At 44.1% G+C, this 22,610-nt stretch overlaps 2 protein-coding genes across 5 annotated transcripts; both read right to left on the bottom strand.

Annotated features, from left to right (window-relative positions):
* Positions 1–672: 672 nt before the first annotated feature.
* Positions 673–4,728, bottom strand: MALL (mal, T cell differentiation protein like). Of its 4 annotated transcripts, XM_009640717.2 has the most exons (4): positions 2,889–4,728; positions 1,592–1,759; positions 1,112–1,240; positions 673–753 (listed from the first exon to the last, which is right to left on the bottom strand). In XM_009640717.2, exons 1-4 carry the CDS (start codon positions 2,988–2,990, stop codon positions 691–693), a joined length of 462 nt encoding a protein of 153 aa, XP_009639012.1. In that variant the 5' UTR covers positions 2,991–4,728; the 3' UTR covers positions 673–690. The 4 variants fall into 4 exon arrangements, with proteins under 4 accessions (XP_009639012.1, XP_035752163.1, XP_035752153.1 ...); XM_035896270.1 differs by having other exon boundaries at positions 1,592–2,979; XM_035896260.1 differs by lacking the exon at positions 673–753 and having other exon boundaries at positions 806–1,240.
* An 18-nt stretch (positions 4,729–4,746) lies between these two features.
* NPHP1 (nephrocystin 1) lies at positions 4,747–22,604 on the bottom strand. The gene is made up of 20 exons (XM_035896247.1): positions 22,596–22,604; positions 22,117–22,177; positions 21,538–21,674; positions 20,897–21,101; positions 20,462–20,563; positions 19,493–19,584; positions 18,998–19,040; positions 18,403–18,487; positions 17,692–17,786; positions 16,867–16,995; positions 15,643–15,717; positions 14,945–15,055; positions 13,132–13,214; positions 12,884–12,967; positions 11,749–11,825; positions 10,790–10,889; positions 10,260–10,372; positions 7,775–7,848; positions 7,011–7,055; positions 4,747–5,240 (listed from the first exon to the last, which is right to left on the bottom strand). Exons 3-20 carry the CDS (start codon positions 21,549–21,551, stop codon positions 4,962–4,964), a joined length of 1,806 nt encoding a protein of 601 aa, XP_035752140.1. The 5' UTR covers positions 21,552–21,674; positions 22,117–22,177; positions 22,596–22,604; the 3' UTR covers positions 4,747–4,961.
* Positions 22,605–22,610: the final 6 nt, after the last annotated feature.

Below are 22,610 nucleotides of genomic sequence, written 5' to 3' on the forward strand. Positions count from 1 at the left end.
AAGTCCTTTCATGCTGTAGTTTTACACTTTATCTAGAAGTTTGTTAGAAGGTCTACGATTGACTTGTTTGAAAAGTCTGTTGTAGCTTTCTAAGTCTGTGAACGTTTTCTGGCTTTTGAAAGGAAATTTTTAACTCTTACGGAGTAAAATTAGCTTGTTCAATGAACATAGCTTATATACTGGTCGAAATCTATTTGGTCAGACACTGTTAGTAGACGCTTTATTCTAAGTACTGCATATACCGAACAAAATTATCTGAAAGTCAAGGAACACAATATTGTATTATTGTTACCAATTTATGTGTTGGAGTGTTCTAGCTGAACCAGAAATAGGAAAATAATATAAGAAAGGATTTTTTTTTTGCTGAAGGAACAGTGATTGTCCTGTTTTGTTTTTGGTTTTTTTCTCTCCTTGGTCATCTATATTTGGTGGAACGTCGGAGTGGGAGGCTGGCTCAGAGCCTCCACCCAGTCACTCCCCTTGCGTAGCCCATGGGCAAGGCATAAAATGTCCCCAAAAGCATACCGACATGACACCACCATACAAAAATTCCTCCTTCGATGAAGTGAAAAGGCAACCACCGTCCCCCCAGGGAGGGTGACAGGGCCAGGACACCTTGGTGGAAGACAGCCGCATCCCTTGTGCCGAGAAAGCCCTTGTCCTGCAGAGGTGAAGCCAGTGCTGCCAAGCTCACCGGTAGTAGATGCTGAAGGCATGGAGGATGTACAGGAAGCTCGTGATGAAGGCAAAGAACTGCATGAGAGGAAGAAGAGCAAAAACTGGGGTCAGCTGGGAGAGTCTAACCCCATCTCCTCTGGTGCTCTCAACCTGAGGAAACCTCCCAGCCTAGACCTCTTTCCAGCCTCAAAGAAGAGGCAAAGCCCTCCCCATTTCCCAGGAGGCAGCCCCGCAAGGCTGTCTGTGAGCTGCTGGACCCTGAGCAGCCCGCACTGGCTGCACGACGCAACAGAGACGAGATGCTGAAGCTCTGACTAGTGTGATGCTGCCAGGCTTGTGATGGCTCTGCTCCAGCTTTAATATTTGCTCTTGCATTTCCCCGAGGGGAACTGTGGGTGCTCTGGCCTGCCTGGGGTTTTCTGGACCAACTCACCGATGCGGCGCTGTTGAGCTGGTAGTAAAGCGGCAAGTTGAGGCCGGACTCAGAGCGGATGGTCGCGTTGGCTTGCAAGACAGCAGCACTCAGGTACAGGATGGCTGTGGCACTGTGGTACAAACTGTCCTGCAAAACAAGGGAGCAGCGACGATCAAAGCCTGCCCAGGACTGTCCTTCAGTGATTCACCCTGAGGATGAGGTGAATCACTGCACATGCAAGCACTCTAACGGGACACACACGCCCCATCAGGGGCTGGGACCAAACCCTCGTACCACACGGAACCCTCCCCTGTGCCCATGCAGCACCCACGGCATAGCACAGCTTCCCTTGGCATTTCCAGTCAAGGCAAAAGGAGGAAAAAGGGCTGGGTTTTGCAGCAGGGCTGGCAGCTAGCCAGCTAACCCGTTTCCAGCCACAGTGGTCTTGCACTCACACTGCTGCTGCCAACATCTGCCGTTGTCCCAGCCCCTCCTTACCACCAGTTTCCACTTCTCGCTGTTTTTGTGAAAGCCGAAGATGTAGATTAATAGGAGCAGCAGGGAGACGAAGCAGGAGCTGAGGGACACGTACATCACCCATCCCTGCAGCAGCGGGAGGGAGACGGAGGTAGCAGCGACGAGGATCCACACCCAGGTCCCGCAGAGCTGCCGGGGACAAACACAGGCACCTCCGATGAGCTTGGGATGGGGAAAGCCCCTTCTCCTCCCTGAGTCTTCCTCACCTCCCTCCTGGGCTGGCCCCAGCAGCTGTGGGAAGCCCTGTGTCTTTGGGCAGCATGGACCAGCCTCCTGGAGCATCCCGGTATGATGGCAGTACCACAAGCTGGCATGAGTTGCCCTGAACGCTCTTAGGAAATACTTCAAAAAGTTTCTTACAAAAGGGAAAGGTTTGCTGCTGTGTTTGACGAAAGGAAACATCTCGCCCTGAGGGCTTTGGCGGAGAAACCAGAAAATGTGTTTTTATCTGGGAAAGGCAAATGGCCACATCGGCCCAGCCCTGCCTCCTCATTAATCTCTGGGCTTGAATTTTCAAAAAGAGGAAGTCTCCTCCTGACTCTACGCACCAGTCTAGAGTGAGTTGCTCGCTCTTGATCCACCTATAATATTTACCGTGCACAAATAGCACGTGGGGTTATGTGGATAAGCTCACACCTGCGCTGCTCCAGCTCTGGCAGATGAAACTCCCCTGGATTTGCAGCGGGGAGCCGAGCCCGTCGGCACGGGCAGCTCACAGCAAAGCCCAGCCACAGCGATCGCGGCCGTGGAGCATGGGTGGTGTGCGTTGCCAGCGCTTGGTCATGTGTCAAAGTACACCAGTGGCTATCTCAGCCAGTCCCACTGGATGCCCTCTGGACCCAGAAGCAATTGAGAGATTGATGGAATGTCACACGTTACAAGACACCCAACAGCCTTCAAGCCCTAGGAAAAAACTCAATACAGAGAAAGAAATTCCCTTGATTTTCAAGCAATTTCTGTGCAATAACTAGAGCTGCTTCTGCCCCAGAGCCGCCATCAGCTCTTCGGCCTCTCCCAGCCCCATGGCAGCCGGCAACCCTCACGTGGGATAGAACTGGAGCATATCTTGTCCTCAAGCTGTTCCAAAAAACCACATCACAAAGATCACCTTTGTGCGTTCAGTATAAGCTAAAAGAAGAGGCATTACTTCCTATTAACGCTGTGTGCAGGATCGTTTTGGGGGCTGCTCCCTGCTTTTTAGATTTGCTCTAGAGCCACTAGTGGGGTGCTGTAGCGCAGCCACGCTCGGCATACTCACGATCTCCGGTAGCATGAACGCGTAGGGGACTGTTTTGAAGACGGCGGGTCCGGAGGGCAAGGCAGGCTGCGTGGAGGCCGCGGGGGGACACACCGAGGCCATCTCTTCTCAGCTGACACCAACGACTGCTCCGGCTCTGCTCCGCTCACATTTGTCTGCAGTGCACCGCTCCCGTGCGGGGTTTTAACTGACACACCCGCAGGGACGTAATCACAGAAACCAGCCCAGGCTGGCACCACACCGCTTCCTCCAGATGAAGGAGCCCTCAGCAGCCCTCCGGTTATTGCGGCTGGCTTCACACGCCCTGCTGCCAACAGTGGGACAGGAGAGCAACGGGACCCTGGCCCTGCTACTGGCACAATCAATTCAAGGTCTTTAACAAGAGAGGGGAAAAAAAAAAAAAAAATCCTACACCACGCTGGGGCAGAAACATTTCCTGCAATCAGTTTTTGTCCTTGGCACGCTTTCAAGCCTGAAGTATTTTTGCTTCCACCGTTGTTGCCTCCTCCCCTTTCTGTTCAGGTTTCTGCTCCGTGTTCACATCAGACTCCTCCACACCCACTGGGCACGTCCAGCCTTCAAAAACTTGCAGCCAAATAGTTTTTATAGACAGCTCAACACACTGGTGAGACAGGGGAGGGTTTGCCTGCATGCTTGTAAGTGCCCAGAAAGGTCTGAAGGCCAGATACCCGGACAGCCTTGATTTCTACCACCTGGCGGACGCACTTTGGATTTGACAAGCACACATTGTTCTTTTTCCAGAGGACCCTGCCTCACACCGTAACTCCCCGATAACTGGTGGGGTGAAAGGCTGAAGGGTGGCACCTCTGCCTCATGGCCTAGGGAAGTTGTTCTGTCCTCTCTAACTCGGGCAATACTCTGTAGCAGGAGGAGGTCGACATCCTAGTAAGGTATCATACCTCTCTGGTAGGAGAGCCAAGTGATGCCCTAGGAATTCGGCTTCTGTGCCAAGCTCTTGTGCAATACAGAGCAAAGGTCAAAGCTGTGACGTTTCTTATTGTCCAAGCCCCTCCTAGGCTGGGGGGAAGCGCTTTGTGGCATTTCTGGAAGCTCCAGTTTACAAATGTTGTCAGTGGGAGCTGGCTTTGGGCTCCATGCGGTGTGCTGTGGTCTTTGAAAGATCTTGTTTTAAAACATTTCACACCAGACAAAGCCTAGCTCAGACTTAAATCCATGTGTGACTTCGTGCCCGTCTGCCTCATCGGACGCGGTGGCAACATACCCATCACCATGCAGAAAGCATCCGGAGACTCGAGCACAACAGAGAAATCGGATTAATAACTTCCCACTGGGAGCAGGCAGCACATACGGCCTGTGGTTACAAACTGCTCAGGGAAAAGAAGCCTTTAGCACCCGAGGAATACTCCGCAGCTGGTTAGTGTGCTTAGAAAGTCAGCCCAGAGGGAGCTACTGTACGGCGTGGCCATGTACCGAGGAAACGCAGCGTGCCCTGAATCCTCACCAGCTTTTATTTGTATTAGGTGGGTCAAGCACATTCCTGTGAACAACCCAACCTTTTCCTGAGTGGGAAAGAAAAACAGTAAAACAGTCTAAATACCGAGCAACCTGCTGTCCACTGATTGGGCAAGAGATGATTTTTCTTTTTCTTAACCTGGCTGACCTTGCTCAGCAGCATTCTTAAAGATCGTTGCTATTTTCCTTGCCTGTTACCAGTCTACTGGGGTACTGCAACAAAGAGTCTTTTGTTCATCCTGATTAAAACAAAATTGGAAATTAATTGGAAGCTGCAAGAGGGAAGAAAAGTGCTGCCTCAGCATTTGCTCAGCTTAGGCAAAATATGACACTCGACGTGGCTACAACAGGTAAATCTAGCAACAGGTAACCACAGCCTTGTCTAACACTGCAAAGTCAAAAATTTAAAATACAATTTCCATTAGTTAAACTGACCAAATAATTCTAGTCTCTCTCAAAATGGTAAACATGTTAAAATGTTCATTACAGTTCAGGTAGTACACAGGTTCTCTTTGGTAAGAATTTATTTATATTGTTACCCCATTCTTATATAGCCTGAATTATTCTTCTAGAATCCACTCATACTCCAGGATTGCTCTTCCTCGATTCTCCTAAGAAATCATAAGCCAGCTCTGAGATATCAAAGGCTTTGTGAGTGTTTTCTGATGACAGCAGATACTGAAGCGCACCATCGTTCTCTCGGCTCTTTCTCAAAAAGTCAGCAATCGCCTTCCAGCGAGATGCTTCGGACTCTTCCTCAGCCCACTTGTAGTCAGGGAGGAAGGTGGACTGGAGGAGAGGGAAGACAGAGTCGTGGTACACCAGGACAAACAGAGACTTCAGAAATTCTCGATCTCTCTGCAGGGAAGAGTATTTGAAAATACCTCAGTGCAGATACGCGGTGTTGCCAAGCACTGCTGTACAAGTATTGTACACAGGAAAAAAACAGCCCAGAAAACATTCTACTAACCCCCAGTTCCTAGGATAACAACGGGAAGAGATTTGACCTTCAGTTAGCTCAGATGAGCCTCAAACTCGCCACCAAGAGCTACGCTATATAAACTATGGATTGACAAATCTGCTCTCCAACCCACCTATATTTCCAAACGACAAAGAGCAGCGAGACGCAGCCAAACCCTGCCAGCGTTACCACAGAAGGGCAATGTGTACAGCGGTCACCGAGAGCCCTTTGCTCACGGGGTATTTATATTTCTCCCTAAAAACACCCGTGTGTGACAGCTGTTCCCCACAGCCTCTGCAGGTACAGACTGAGACCGTTTGCCGTGGCCGGCAGGGAAGTGCCACATCTTCCCCGCCTTGGAAGCCCAAACTCCACTTGTTTCTCTACTGCCCTAGGCAGGGAGTTGTAACACTCCCACGCTCCTCGCAGCACGTGGCTCTTAGCAGGAGGTAAGGCCACACCGTATGCACTGTTATTTCACACTTTGGCAGGACATTCTGTGTGTGGTGAGAATTATGCCCTCCCCTGTAAAGACCAGTTTGCAAACCCAGAGACTAAGAATCGGCCCGGTCAATTATCAAACGTTGAAAGATCCTGACCACTTTTAACTAGATTTGTGTGCCTCGTTTTCCACACATGCACTAGAAAACACCTTCATGCAAGGACACACAGAGTGCTGCCTCCTGGAAAACTCACTGGCTGCCAAGACTCTTCCAGAAATGTTCCAGAAACCTGAGCGTACGACTGGCATAGAACCTTTCACGTCTTAGGAGGAGCTTTAGCAGCTAAGCATCCTATAAGCGTGCAAGAAGGAGTAAGAATTCACCAGGCAGCAATCCTACCATGGGAGTGGCACACGACAAATCAGGTAAAACTGGATGGTTCTGTGATACCGAGGAGTTAGTAATTCTTTGAGCAGATCAGCTTTCATTTTGGATGAATGGCCTTGAAAAAGTGATGCTGACTCAACAGCATTTTGTTCTGTTAGCATAAATGGGGAGATCGTGTGTATCTATTCCGTAGCGTGCACGATGAATGACATGCCCCGCTGCTGCTCCCAAGTGAAGTGTCCTGGATCAAGAGCCAGTGCCCTTCTCATATGGTTACCTACAGCTTCTCTGTCCAGAGGATAGGGGGCAGGACAAGGGACGGGTAAGCCTGGTGACGTGGCCAATTCAGTTCTTCTCCAGCTGTCTACACCCCAAAATGGGAGATTACAACTGTCTGAGGTAGAGAGGTTGGCAGAATTTGGGGGCCTTTTTCCAGGCAGACTGTGGGAGGACTGGAGCTCAGAGGTTGGAGGAGGAAAGATGATTTTGTGGACATACCAGCGCCTCTTGGACCAGCAGAAAGCTTTTACCAGTCATGTACTGGAAGCGCATCATGAAAGGGAACCACACTTTGGGTATGAACCTGTAATAGCTTCCCCACTAACAAACGTATACAAACACTGAGACAAAAAGTTACAAGTTAATTTCGTATTCCTCCTCCTCCTTGTTTGCTGTTGTAAGTATGGGTAAGAAATATTACAAACTGCATTTAGCATATCTATGTTTTCTAAATGAGTGTATGGTGAGAGGGAAAGTTAACTACCAGTAACACTGACAGGAAGCTTCTGGTTTGAATTAGATTGAATATAAGTCAAAGAAAAACCTGTAATTTATTACCTTCTCAGATCTCTTCAACGTTCTTTCTTTATCTGCCCAAGCGCTCTAAAATGAAATGAAATGTAAAATCAGACTGAGATTCTGGAGATCTAAAGCAGTTCCATTTTTAGCTGCACAAATCTCTCTCGCTGCAATCCCACCGTAGTTTAAGCTCCTGTTGCAGTCCCACTTCCCTCATATTCCCCATTCCTCCCTTGTGCCAGTTTAGTTGATTTAAGCAAACAGCCATTCCACCAAATTTTACAGATGTGAGGATTTGGAGATTTGAAACCATCAGAGCCATATAAATGAAATAAAGGGGATCTACTTTTTCAGAAAAATCAATCACAACTGAGGCTGACAACTTCTAACAGTAATGTCCTTCAGGCAGAAGTAACTCAGCTGTTGTTGTCTGGCACTAGGACATCTGCGAGGGACTGCAGCGTAAACGCGGTGAGCGTCTCTGCTCTGTCCTAGAAGCCAGCCAAACACTCAGACAGCTAATCCACCCAAGCACTCTCTTGCTGTGGCTACATGGCTAGCAGTGCTCAAACTAACTAGCCCGTTTATGTCTTTGCATCCCTCCTGAATGTACTCAAGCGTTCTCTTGCAATTTTGGGGGCACTAAGGCCCAAGAGATCTGCGTGTACTTGAAACGATTTTAACTTTGCTGCTGTTTGGCTTTTCCATTTGTCTTTTCACAGGACAAAAAAAGCTCAAATTTTGCAACCTGTCTGGAAATGCTGACACATCAGATGTAATTGAACGCTACGCAGATAACATACCCGAAGTGCGTCCATCAGGTCTGGTTCATCCATGAGTTGAGGGAAAGTTGCTAAAATAGGATTACAGATTAATTCTGAAACAGCAAACAAACACGTTCAAGGTTAAGGAAGAAACAGGATGGTTTTCAGGGTATCAACACATCAAGGTATTCAACATACCCCTTCCCCTCAGAATATTTCAAAGAAAATTAGCTGCAATAGTACTCCAGAGCAGCGGGGACAGTAGAAAAGCTCTCTAACAACTGCATTCTCTAGCTGTAGCAAACTCTCAGTGGCTGAGAGACAGTTAACCTGAGAGAGAGACACAAAACATGATTGCAGGTTTATTAGGAGAAGCCAGCAAGCAGGAGATGTTACTGACTTAACCTAGGGGTAGATTGAGGTGTTCTTCCTCATTTCTGCACCTGTCTTTTTTTATAAACACCTGAAATTGTGCTGCCTGATTTGGATGTTATGAATAAACACACCTTCGTTCTACCTTAATCTGGCTTGTGTGCAATTTTAAGATAACCAGGTAACAAGTGGCACAGTAAATTTACCAAACGGGGCACATCACCAGGCTGCGTAGGTCTGCTGCGTGCCTTCCAGGTTCGCTACTGGGTAAAGCTGGGGCTCCCGTTGGAGCTGAGCAGGCCGGCCGTATCAAAGTCGGGCAGGGCAGAGCTGCCTGCCCGCAACTGGCAGGAATCAAAGCGCTCAGCTACAAAGCAGAGCAAATCTTGAACCCCAGTGGCACAAGAGTCCTGTCGTTATTTTAGTTAATGAGGTTGCAGATAAGATTGCAAGAGTGCAGCAAGTGACATGTCGAGGAGTTTTGGTGGAAGTGTTTTCTTTCTCCGGTGATTTTAAATATTTAATGTACACTTGTTTCCTCATGTTGAAATTGAAGGAAAGTTTAGTAAACACTAACCATTTACTAACAACACAACATTTCATGGAAGCAAGCCAGAACTGATTGCTTTTGTGAAATGTAACAGACATCTTCAAGTTGCCTGTTTCTGATGTGATAGTTGATTTTGAAATAAGAGAAGTCGTCTTTTGTTACAGCAGGAAAAAAAGTAGAAAATGGCTACCAGAACAACTTCTGAAACACTGGGGTGAAGCCTTTAAACCATTCCAGCTGAAGCCTGAATCCAAACGGATGCAGCTTAACTGCAGGAGAGAGGTCATCAGCCTGATCTATCGTCCTACGTTATGAAGATCAAATCAGGTAAGTATGGCAGTTCTCTGGCCTTTAAAAACTAAGCAGTCTCAGTTTCTCTGTGATAAGTTTATTAAATAAAGCATTAATTTATTAAATGGTCTGACTGCCAGACACTGAAATCCATATACTCAGAACATATATTAAAGTTCAAGAAAATCAGGAGAGGAGTTAAGTTCTGAGCACCTTTGAAAGATGAACCTGTAATTCAGATGCCTAAGTACGGCTAAAGATTGTAAATTAAAAATGTTAGTAAGTGCCCAAGCAGATTTATTTGCCGTAGAAGAGATGATATGTAATTCAGTCTGGAGAAGAGACAGGAGAAAACACAAAAAAAATCACTTTGCAGTACCAATATAAATTCACCTGTAGTACAGCTAAGAAATGTGTTTTTTCCAGATTTGAAATTTATTTTAAAATGGAGAAGACTATAAACAATTACAGTTCTGTTGAAGGAAAGACGGGGAAGGAATAAGATAGAGTTGCAAAATCAGAGCAAGACACTGAGCTCTAAAACCGGAACTGTTCCACTTCTGTCTCTCCCTGCTGCATTAGCCAATAAGTAAATAATAATTTAAAAAAAGAGGATGACTTAGCCTCAGTGACAAAAACATCTGCCTAGTATCTTCTATAACTCACAAGAACATGCATATGCTAGAAACAGATGCGTGAACATGTGTGCATGTCTAATTTCTTGTTGCATGGGTGGTGAAAAGGAAACATTTCTCTTCCAAATAAGCCTTTACCTTTATTTACTTATTTATTTAGAAAAAACCCTTTACCTATCCCGCATAGGCTTTTTTCTTTAATGAGAATTTCACTGCAAACATTTCATAGAAAACAAAACCATTCTTGTGGGGTTTGCATTCTGTTACGCGAAGTGATGTCAAACAGGGCAACACACGAGCTGCAAGTTGAAATATTACTAGTCTGAAATGCAAACGCACCGAGTGGTGGCATTCACAGCAAGAGGCTGTCCTCTTTTATCAGCAGGGACAACAGCTTTCTGTGTGCCCCCACCACACCTGCAGGGTGAAAGTTAAGGCACTGAAATCCTCTACGCAGGGAGCATGACTTCCTAACTTTGTGAGACAGTCGGTCAATGCCAGCACTACCAGGGAACAAAATTCTGCAAGTACCCAGTACCCGTGAGAGTTCCTCCTGCAGACCCCTGCTTTCTCTTACAAAATAGAGACTCTGGAGAGAGTCATTCTCTTTAGGAACCCCATCTCTCTCCAACGCACTTTCCATTACTGAGTTCTTCTCCGCAGCTGCAATTCTTACCTGTGCTTTGCATGCTTATTCTGTCTTTCAGGAGTGCATCACCAAGTATTTGTCGATAAAATATCAAGAGATGGATGTAGCACATACTGCCAATTAACGTTTCTGGTAGCAAACTATTGGGGAAAATAAAGAACACGCGGTTGAGATTTTTATTCAAAACTGCTCCTGCAAAGCGTTGTTCACCAAAACTTGAAAGCAATCACAGTTCCACAGAGATTATTATTAGCTCGTATTGGCATCTCCCTGACACTATCACAACTTACGAGGGTGCACATAGATACAGCTCTAACAGCCAGACTCTTGCTGTTGCAGTTTTCAACCTTATCTAAACTTAAAGGCTTTCTGTTTGTTTTCAACCATATAGCTCTAAGTGTGAAATGGAGATGGAGTACAATATGCAGGTGATGCAACCCTCTGATTTTCCCATAGTCAGCGTTCCAGGGAAGGGGAACACTTCAGACCTCTGGAACCATTCTAGGCTATCTATCTGAATTATTTTTCATTTTATGGCAGCACACACAAATACTTACTTCAGGATGTCTTTTGACTGCGCACTTAATGACCTCAGTTTCACTATAAGCACAGGCTGTTTCTTGAGTGTCAAAAGCTGATGAAAAACACCACTGCCTGCTTAAGAAAGAAATAGCCAATATGAAATCCATCATTTTGAAAGAACGTTAAGAATTATATTACAAGAATAGACATTTAAATTTGGCAAGAGATGTTTTGCTAAAACTGTAATGGTTTAAGGATGGTCTAAAAGCCAAGAGGAACTTAACATCTGAAAATATATCAATGTATCAGCTATGTAAACATTTGGTCTAACATAGGCTATTACCTCTCTCTAGGACGGTGGATTCATAATTTGCGCAGAGTAACATGGAGGAGGTGTCCAAACCCAAAAGGTAAGGGCCTTCTCTAGCTTGCGGCACGCGTCACTGGCAGATGGATGTTGTTACAGCTTCCAGAGGAAAGCTGTGGCCACCCTTATTTAAAACACAAGTGGTCTAATGTCTGAACTAACCCATAGTGAAGCTTTATTCAGCCCCGCAGGGAAGACAGATGTTCTGTAGCGTATTTATGCACATGTGGAAACTCATGCCTAAGTGATATGGGATTGACGCTATGTGATTTGAACAGCCTGGCTTGGGAACTCTTTAGACCAGTGTAACTGCTAAGCCTTGCTGCCATCACCCCATAGCCAAGAAGTGTGAAGTGCAGTTAAAGAAATAATCAAACACATTCATCAGAAATAATCCTCAATCTCCAGACACTGGAAATTACAGAAATGTTAGCCCTGCCAGGTAGTTCTGAATCCCACCAGCCCTAACAATCAACTCTCTCTTATGCAAAATGAGAAGACACAAAACCAAACCAGGCTGTGGTGACTGCAGGCTAATGAGAGCCCTGGCTGAGCACTGCGTGTTGTAAAATAGGTATAGCATTTGTTGTATCGTTGCATTTCTATAATGTTTAGGAAAAAACCCACCTCTTCTTGATATTGATGGGTCAACCTCAACGCCTCTCTCATAGGGAGTACCACCGTTTAATAGCAGCTCATACATCCTGTGAAAGAAGAGCAGCACAGTTAAAATAAAAAGATGTAAGGATACGTGAGAACAGCACAACCACTTTCCAAGAAAGAAAGAAACAAACCTGTTATCTCAGCCAAAAACTGGCACAGTGCTTGAGGTTATGACTAGTATTTTATATGAAATGTCTATACGTAATTACTAAGTAACCAACCCTCAAATGATAAATTTGAAACTTGTAGTATATTGGGAAACTAGTTCATTATTTTAAAAGAAATTGGCAACACTGATTTTCTTTTCCACATGACTCCAATATTTCTCTTGTATGAAATTTAGCAATTGTCTCACTGAAACATTTTTGAGGAGCCATCGCATAAGTATCAGCTTTTAGATCCGGAAGATGTAAAATGTTGAGGAATAATGCCATCCTAGTTCTGTCAAGAGTAAGTCACTGTTGAAGCAACCATGCGATTTCACTCTCTACATAGCATCTTTAATTTAATGGAATAGAAAAACAATGTTAGAGAGCAGATTTAGAAGAGATTTAGAGACTTATAGAACAGTAGAAGTCTCCTGCAGGGTTTTTTTTTGCCCTGTAATCAAAATATATTCGGAATACACATACATATCTATATAGATATTTGGTAAAAATGAAGTATCACAAGTCTGATCTACAATTAATCATTTCTGTAAATTAATAGAAAGATTTCCTACATTTAATAAAATAGAAATATGTATATTTTATTATTCTTCAAGATTGTTGGAGCCATCAACTAATCATAAATGAGCTGCAAAATAGAAGCTTACTCATACTCTCCAAGTGAATGGCAAGAGATTCGTTCCCAACAACTCTTAACCTGCTTCCAAGTCTTCGAAGCCATCTCCTGATTTTTACGTGGGAAAGGGATATACGGCAAGTGCACATAAAGAAGAGCCAGAATCAAAAAGGATGTCGTCACCTTCAATTTAGGTAATGATTCTATTTTATAGAAACAGAACTCTAAATAACTCCCTATTAACCCAGGCATTTCCATAGTTTTAAAATTCCACTGAAGAATATTTCTAAACATATTTACTTGGAACATTTCAAACCTGAACGCTGGGTCTGGGGAGCACTTTTCCCACACGAATTTAGCAGAACACGCACTGGGTGCGGAAGCAGGACCAGCATTCTCACTGAAAGTCCCAGTACAACCTGCATGTTAGTCGGGATTACACCTGCCCCCATCAGGGTGTAAGTATGAAATATGAATTTTACTCCTAGACAAAAATATATATATGTACATACATATGTAAATACAGAGAGAGTAAGAGAGAGAAGGAAAACATAATAAACGTACTTGGAAGGAACGGGCATTCCATTAGAGGTAAAAAGCTTCAGAAATGCCCAGCCACAGCTTAGCTCTCCTCTTTCGCCCGTTGACTAGAAAAAAAGAGAAACATAAATAAATTGAGCAGCTAAACCAGAATGAGTAACTGAATCACAAACAGTTATTTAGATAGTCACATAAAAATAGTAAAAGCCCCAGATTTGTGGTAAGCAAACATTGACTGTGTCACATTCACAGGTGTTTGAAGGTGTTTTACCAAACAGCGCACATAGTTACGCTGAAGTTGATCATCTGTGAACATATTTGGAAGACAAGGATTTATAAAGCCAAGAAGTCTACGCTGAGGGGAAGCCTAAGTATATCAAGCTCCTGAAAAAGAGGAAATGCGCAGATACAAAGGTAAAACCCCCAAAACCTGCACTGATACTCTAAAGAATGCAGGACAGAAAGGAGGAGGGGAAAAATATACTCAGAGGATTTACCCATCTGATTCCAGAGTCAACATTTTCCAAGCCAGTGGCCCTGTGCATCAGAAGGCTTTATTTGTAGTACCAGAGACAGTGCCTGGGAAAGGGAGCTGATCCTGCGTGCCAGCCCATCCGTTTCCAGACCCCAAAAGCGCTAATAACAGGTAGGAAGTTGTAAACACTCCAGCCTTCATTTAAACTTACTCTGTAAGCAGCAGCAGACAACTTTGCGTAATTTTGACTACTCCAATGAGCACGAGGAGGGCCATTATGCTCCATTAGGTCTCTGTGAACCATCACTTTCTAACATGCTGTTCCTCACCAGGACTTACATAGCCCAGCTCCCTACTCTATGTACATTCTACTTATCTCTCTGTGCAACAACTCTGCATCCCCACCACACGATCAGCATGTCTCTCCTCCACACCTCCACGGGCACTGCACTCTTGCACCCCAAGTTCCTACAGCTGTTAGAGAAAATACAGCACTACTCCCCTTTGCAACTTCTCTATCCATCTTCTTAGAAATCCCTTGCTCACCATTTAATAACCTGCTTGCTAACCGTTGCGGTTACCCCACTTTTCATCTTTCACCCCTGATGTACTTGATTGCCAAGATTCACCTGAGGAAGGCTGTGACCATAATGAAAATGTAAGCGTTCAGAAAGAGGCAGCAAGACTTGAGTCAGTCTTGTAGACAAAGTGGCTGAGATCTTTCAGAACAGTGACCTGTTCCAACACGCCACCATATCCTCCAAATACCAGTGCTTCTTATGCTCCTGCATGCATCCGCCTTCTATTACAGTAGTTCTTACGGGCTTTACCATTTATTGTGTCACTACCTCTTGTACTTTGCAGAAGCATATCCTAGATGGATAGGATATATCTGTATGACTTACAGCTAGAAACCAGTGTCCATGCTGTTTAAACTGGTAAAATTTTAGTTTCCAAACTATATAGCACAGCAGTCTGAAACAAATCACAAAGACAGAAAAACAACGCAGGAGCGAAGAGAGAATTGGTCCTTTGCAATCACATTACACGAGGTCTTTGGCAGATTAACAGAAATTATTTCAATGTAAGTAAAGGCACATTCATGTCCACTAGTCAGAAAGTCTTTTATTCTCTAAATATTGGCTAGAACAAAAAGTTCCAAAACGCAGCATCTCTCTCCTCCCTCCCAGAAGCCAAAAGGAAGACAATCTTACAGTGAGCTAGGAAAAGTTCAGCTGAATTTCCATTTGGATCTCACAGTTCACTGCTGGGGTACCGCAGCTCAACATCGGCTATGGGACAGCTGGTTCGCTTTATAAGCACATGCTTGGAATGATTTATACTGCACCTTTACACACTTACATTGCGAATGTAAGTGATGCCAAGTTCAAATAATATCCCAATGTCTGAAGACAGAGAGTCGGACCTGACAAAACAGTCACCATCCAGCAAGCTGGGTAAAATACCTGTTACCTAATACAAAGAGAGGGGAAAGAAAAAAAACAGTGAATGTACCTATTAAAAAAACCCCTCTGATTTTTAAAGGCCATCAAAATGGATCTCAGACCCAATCCCATTGCATATAAAAGAAAATGAAGAGAAGCAATTTCAGGTGAAACCTTGCTCACCTTACTTTTTATCTTGCCATGAAACACAGCTATGCTACCGAGATACTTTTGTGCATGATGACAAACTATTCAAGAACTGTAGATGTCAAAAAGCACTTCATTCCCTCCAAGAACACAGCAACAACTGGGGCAAAACATGACAACACTACTGCTCTGAGCGCAGCCCTGAATGGCACCTGAAGCATGGGACAAAGCAGGTGCTCTGTTTTGGTTTTTTTTAATGAAATCAAAGCAAAAGCTCACATGCAAAGGGGCTGGTGTCTTCCCTTCTCTATGAACACCGTGCAGCGTGCGCAAGTCTTGTCTTTTCTGCATGTTCATTTTGGTTGCAGAATGCTTTATTTCAACACAAATACCAGAAGTAAGAGACGTCACTAAATAAGAAGCTGTAAATAGTTACTGACTATGTCACTCCCTGAATGAGATACCTACCCTTGGAGAAAAGGTCCACGTTTGAGGATTTTTAGGTTGCCACGTAGCTCTCACTGTGTGAATGTTACTCAGCACCTGAAGCATGATAATGATGAAAAAAGCTAAGACAAGTTTTTCTGGAAAGCCACGCAGCTTTAAGAAATTGCAGCATTATCCCAAATTAATCCAACGCTGCACACAACAAAGATGGAATTATGCTTTCTCTTCAACTTTATCACATGGTTTCAGTTTAAAGGACCACAGAGGAAGTTTTCTCTGAAGCCACAGAGCACTTTCCAACCATCCTTGCTTTCCTATACAGCAGTAACAGTCCCTTTGCCCCCGAGAGCGTTCAGTGCAGCAGGAAGAAAACCACTGGACTGTCTGCGTTCGATTCTCTTACAAAAAGCTGCTCTACGCATACGCACAGAGGAACAACTGCAGGTGGGGAAATCAGAAAATGACCCTGACCCAGCTGTTCCCAGGCTCACCACAGGAGAGAGAGCAGCCCGGAAAAGGCTCATCTCCACAAACACGAAGGAGCAAAGAGGCACAATGGCAGGTGGGGGAAAATTACGGACTCAGAGGAATGGAGCTCTCGCCCCAGCCCCTCCCTGGGCAGCCCAGGGGCGGGGTGTGACACCCATCAGGATGACTCAAAAGGAGTGGCTCTCTGCATCACCTTAGAGACTGAAAGGGATTGCTGTTCAGGGATAGGACACTGTGGCATGCAGGGGAAGAGCACTTGGGGACTGCATGTGACTTACTATGGGATGTTTAGTCCAGAAAGCAAAGGCAGAAAAAGGGAGGGATCAAGGTGTGTTATGGAGTAACAAGGGTGGGAAAATGAAGGGATAAGTATGCATGTCTGGCCACGCCTGGCACCTGATCAGTGCAGTCTGCCCTGTTTTTTCATTAAAATCCATTTACAACTCTCTTTCTGGGTGAACGGGCCCTCTATTCTGAATGCACGTGTGTGTGGAGGTCTAGGTGCCAGCAACTAGCCAGGCCACAGGTCACTGGGGACCTCTGTGTCTGTGGTGACAGCAACTGTCAGTGTGTGATCACAGTCCAGTATCAAGTCAGACAAATGAGAGTAGGTTAAGGGGCTGGGGAGGCAGATTGTGTGTCTGTCTCTCCCTCTGAGTGAGACAACTGGAGGAGTTGGCTACTGGAGGTACCAGAGCATGAAACATCCTGAAAGATCCACAGCTCAAGACTTTTTTTGATAGCCAAACAACTTACCCGATTGCCGTCAAATAGACAGAACCGAACGTGTCTACTGAGAACCTGTATACTGACTCCTGGGAGAGGAATCATTTTACAGCTACATAAAGTTACAATCAGGGATACTCGAGTTGGTCTAGGATAGATCTGAAATACAGACAACAGAAGGAGGATTAAATCTACAGGCTCCTCCTGAATGCAGTATCAGTTTGTTTTTATTTACTAAGATGACAGAGCGTAGCATCCACTAGACTGGATTCTTCTAACCACAAAGCTGGTGCAGTATTGGCAGCAGCAACAAAATTTCTTCATAAGCCTTTAGCTCTCTTCTACGGAGGTTGCTACAAATGTTTTAGTGTGACAGGCAGGAGGTCCTATCAAAGTCTGAGAAGAAAGAAATATTCTAAAAATGGCGCAAATCAAGACAAAATCATTAGCCAAAATGAAAGAAGACAAATGAAACTTATGATTTCACAGTGCCTAGCAGAAGTTCATGGCTTAAAAATTCAGACTAGTCACCCATGCAGATCTGCTTCACCCCAGACAGGGAAGGAGCCCTCAAACTTGAGCCCTCAAAACAAAGCCCTCAAAACTCATTTCAAGATGAAACATGACTCTTAAAAGATACCCAACATGATGATTTGTACCAATTTTTTGCCTATTAGAGAGTAGGATGTGATAAAATCTACTGCCTAAGGAGTCTGGATTGACAATGAAATCTATTGTCTGTTCCACAGCAATATTTACCCGCCGATACGAAATAGCGCTAGCAATTCGCACTTACAGATCCTGTCCCTTCTCTCAAACCAAAAGCATCATAGCTTTCTTACCAGTAATACTCACAGTATTTTTTTCAGAGTTCCACACCAAGTCTTTGAAAGCCAACTGTGATGGAGTAAGTTCAGGCTGCAAAAAGTAACTGGCTCGAAACTGATTGTCTACAACAAGAGTAATTTTAAAAATTATTAAATTTTTTTAATGATTTTTATTGCCACAAAATGAACAACACCCAAAATTCAGATGTGGCTAAAGTCCATTTGAATATCTGACTGGTCCAAACAAAACTAGGGAGGTATCTTCTACATGTACCCTTCAAAAAGGGTACTTCTACTATTTGTAAGTGTTCTGCAGTATTTCATTCCAGAAGCACAGTAATTTAATTAACAAATAGAGCTATTGACTTGAAACCGTTTTAAACAAAAAGACAAAATATGAGGTGTTTAATATACTTGGTGAAGAGACTCCAAAAGATCTGAGAGAGGAAGGGAAGATTAAAAAAACATTGTTTTCTGAAATGTCAATAGAAAGTGTCTTCCAAAGAGGAAAATCTTTGAAATCATTAGGAAATTTGTCATTGCCTCCACGTGGCAAGTATTTCATACAAATAAATTAAAACTTGAGACAAAAAAAAAAGCCTCTTATCCATTATTTGATGGGTCAAATATAGCCAGATTACCAATTATAATTAAACAATACTGATTTTAGCTCAGTAGGCTGGTAACCAGGATTAGAAACTCTCCACAGACACTTGAGAATCCTGTGAGAAAACCTTACCTTCTTCTAAGAGCTGGAAAAGCGTGGATAGGCGGAATCCTGCAGGAACTGCTCCTATGGTTGCCAGTACCTCTACTGTGTCATTCTATTAAGAAACAAACAAACAAATATTAGTATTCCTGCTATTTAACATCTAATTCTATCCTCATTTAGAATTCTCACACAACCAATATCAGAAACCTGTGGCATCATCGGTCACCTCATCTGAAGCCCATCTCCGGGAACTACTTTTACTCTGTTTCATGTATTGACCCAGCCAGGCTCCCACTTTGTTAAATCCCCCTTCCATTTCAAAGCAGCAGCAGGGCAGCCACTTACAGAACACAATCACACCCTTGAAAGAAACGGTGTGGCACTACTGTGGCAAAACAACAGAAGACATCTCATTTGCATCTTCATTCGGACACATGGACTGGGCTGCAGCCTGTATCTAAAGCGTTAGAGAACCTTAGAATTTCTTGCTACAAGAAACAAGATGTTAATGAAGAACACTGGCCTGTACTATGAGAACTAGCATTTGGTAAAAGGCAAACCTCGTCTACAAAATAATTAACATTGCGGTAGATGAAGTTCCTATGTTAAGAGATACACCTACCTCTGTAATAGCTTTTCTTACAGCACTCCAGTGAGGATCTGTTCTGGAAGAAAAATAATGCTTTTTTATAAAATATCATCCTCGTGTGGACAAAAATTTAAACACTAAATACAGGTCTGTCTTCAAATACCAGCAACTTAATGATCGTATCTATCTGAGAGAATAACAATAACAATGTATTTCCAGCTACTAAGACTAATAGATAGACTGTCTCATGAGCTGGAACATAATTCAATACTTGACCCAGCCATTTTTTGGTTTTATGAGGGGGGGGAAGCTAACCAAAGCAAAACTCCCAAACAAACCCACTCAAATACAAGTGTGTCTGCAAGCTCCAAGAAAAGCAAGTGTCTGCTGCGCTGAAAAGAAAAATGCAGTCACAAAGAACCAGGCGCCCTTGCAAGGTATTCTCACTGTAAGAAATGTACTGGCAGATGTAAGGAGGAGGAAGAATAATTTTATTATTGCTTACTTGCTTTCGCATCATCCATTTACCTTTTTTTAATTTCAGTTCCATCTGCTGTTTCATCCACCACTTCTACGTGTTCTTCGCTTTGCTCTTGGCTGTCGACATCTTCATCAGGGACCTGTAATTCAGATTCAAAAAGGGAAAGCACATGATTTCGTCACAGTTCCGTTCTTAAAAATGCTTTCTCCAACCATAGCGCATGTTAATAGTTCAGAAGAGGAGATTTTCTGTCTGCAACGACCTATTGCTCCATAGCACTGTCACTGCAGAACACTGCCCTTAGTTCTGCAGTTACAGCAAGGGCTTGGGGTATTCCTACAAGTAAGCAAGAGGACGCATTTGCAAAGCTGGCGCTTTAAAAAGAGAAATACATCAGCATTGTGAATGTAAAACGTTAGCTACTCAAGATGCTCTTTAGTTACACCGTGAAAAGCTCTGTTCCATGGGGTGAGGGTTGGACTAACAGGACTCGCTCAGTCCAAACTGTACCCACTTCTAAATGTTCACCACAATCGGACACTGGCTATGTGTGCATAAGTACATAAACTAACACATGTAAGCCACTCTAGAAATGAAAATTCAAAAGTTTCAAAACTTCAAAATCTATTTTTGAAAAGGTTCTTCTGCGTCAAAGTACAAAATAATCCAACATTTACGTGGACTCGCATTTCATATAAAATATGAAAAGCCTGAATCGGTCCATAGCAGCTTGAAGTCTTCGGAGTTGACCTTCCGTGACAAAGATTAGGACTTTCACATTCAAGAAACTTCTCTGCACTTAACATGTCACATCTCCACAAGGCACAGAACCACTGCTTTAGCTAGCTGCCTCCACACGCATGTATACAAACGTGGCGTTATTTCCAAATAACTGGCAAAACACTGCTCCGCGTCCCCATGTAAGCAGTATGATCAATTTTGTGCAGCTATATTGTCATCAATACATAAAGCAACAGAGGTGAGACTAGAACAGAAGAAGGGTGCAGCACACTAACCGCAAGATAGGTCCTAGGGACGAGGCCTCTTTCCCCTTTTGAGTTTTCGGCTACCCACCAGCCATCCGCCTTCTTGTCATGTATAAGTAGGACTTCACCTTTCTTTGCCATTAGAAGGAGAGACAACCAAATATTTCAAAATGGCTCCAGGCACAATTGAAAAAAAAAAAAATTACCACAAAAACTTAATTTTTCCCACAACAGAGACCACAGCCTACCGCAACAGACCCTGCCTCCACAGAAGGCAAAAGGACAACGGACAAAGGACAACAGACTCCACCAAGCCAAAGGTACACCAGGAAAAGCCATTTCTCCCCAAATCCCACAAGGAACTGCCTGAATCCCAGAAGCATAGGATTTAATTATAGCTACTGCTTAATACAGAATGATCTGCAATACTGATGTGTCAAAAAACTTTTACAGATACATATTTACCGTAAACGTGAGATCCCCTTCCTCCTGTGCATTAAAGTTTCCAACTGCAATACATTCTTTAACGTTTGGATCATCCAACAATTTATCCTCATCATCATCATCTGTTTCTTCACTGTCTTCCTCCTCACTACTGTCTTCATCTTCACTCTCATCCTCTTCTGCATTTTCGTCTTCTGTTTGAGGATCTTTCTGATGTTCCTCATCCCTACCCAAAATAAATCAAAACTTTATTATATAACAAAACGTCTTGACATGGCTGTACAGCCTTGCAATATGGGCTTCTCTGCAAAGGTGTTACCCAGCTACAGAATTTTCATTCCTGTGTTTTACTCCCTGTCCTGATCTGAAAAAACTCCAAAATCCCAGTGGTGTTTCCTCCTTAAGCACCCAGACCACATTGCATCCTCTCCTCTCAACAGCCACATTCTATTTCAACGAACACCCTCCAAAAATTCCAGCGAGTCGTTCTTGACTGCATCCAGAAAACAAGCCCCATGAGAGCCGGCTCTTCAGTACTTCTTTTTCAGCTGTGTGTTAAGATAATAAAGGTGACGAGCTAAAAATTTTTCACGGTCCTTTCCAACCATACACATTCAATTCCACTGAAGAGCAGACTGTATTTATTTGTTTAAGCTACTTACACTGCGTAATTCATAGTCACATTCTCCTGATCCAAGACAAGAACAAGTTTCTGCAGCTGCCGAGAGAGTTTTAGCAATAGCTTTTCTTCTTCTTCTTTCCTCTGATTATAATTCCCCACAGGCGCAGGCTCATCAGCCCGAGAAAGAAGAACACAACAAATTGCTCAAAGAATCAGAGTTAAAGTTCCCCTATAAAGTTAGTTTTCCAGGCAGGTCTTACAAGCTTTCACCTTCCTGGGCTGCCGTCACTCCCTGTTTAGGGACATCTTTCTTGCCCTTTTACTCTGCCAAGATGCAATTTCAGGTTGAAGTCTCCATTCTCCACTTGCAATATAACGCAGTGGGTTGATAAACATTTTATAATGTATTAGGTTGATAAAGATTTTAAAGAACTTGTACACCATAAAGCATTAAAAATGTGCTTTTAAATAATATAAATGGATCTCAAGAGATCCCAGCCAGGGGCTGTGCAGTGCTAGGCATTGCTCTTGTCCTGAGGCGAGGAGGCTGGTGTTCTCTAAACGCTCTCCATGACACATTTTGGAGAAAAACCATTAACAAATTTGTCTCCACACTTACTTTTTTCAAATTATGAAGAGCATTCGTATTCTCCTCCACCAATTTCTTCAGCTGTGTACATCTGCATTGAAAACAAGACAGAGGGATAGCATTTTCTTAAAATTCTGACAGATGGGTGATCCAAGTCACACAAGCTTACTGCAAACGTGCAAATTTAGATACTCAGACCCGTCACCCAGCTCTGTGTGTGTACAGCTTGACAAATACCAATACGAGCCTGAAGGGCAGCTCAGCTGAGCGTTACCTCCGATCTGGGAGTCCCCACTCAAAGCTCCCTCAGCCCTCGAGGGCTGGCGAGCAGCTACCCCGTTGCTTCTGCCGGGAAACAGATGAGCGAGAAGGGGCAGGGAAGAGAGTTGTGCTATTGGGAGAGAAACGGAAAGGGGTAGAGGGAACCATCTGCTCCTTCCCCCGGTGCAAAGGGGACGGAGGGAATCTGCCGGGGGCTTTGCTCGGCCCGGGCGGTGGGAGCGCCTCACCTCTGCCGAAGGCCC

Source organism: Egretta garzetta, unplaced genomic scaffold (assembly GCF_000687185.1).
Source record: "Egretta garzetta isolate BGI_Z169 unplaced genomic scaffold, ASM68718v1 scaffold200, whole genome shotgun sequence".
Classification (NCBI taxonomy): Eukaryota; Metazoa; Chordata; class Aves; order Pelecaniformes; family Ardeidae; genus Egretta; species Egretta garzetta.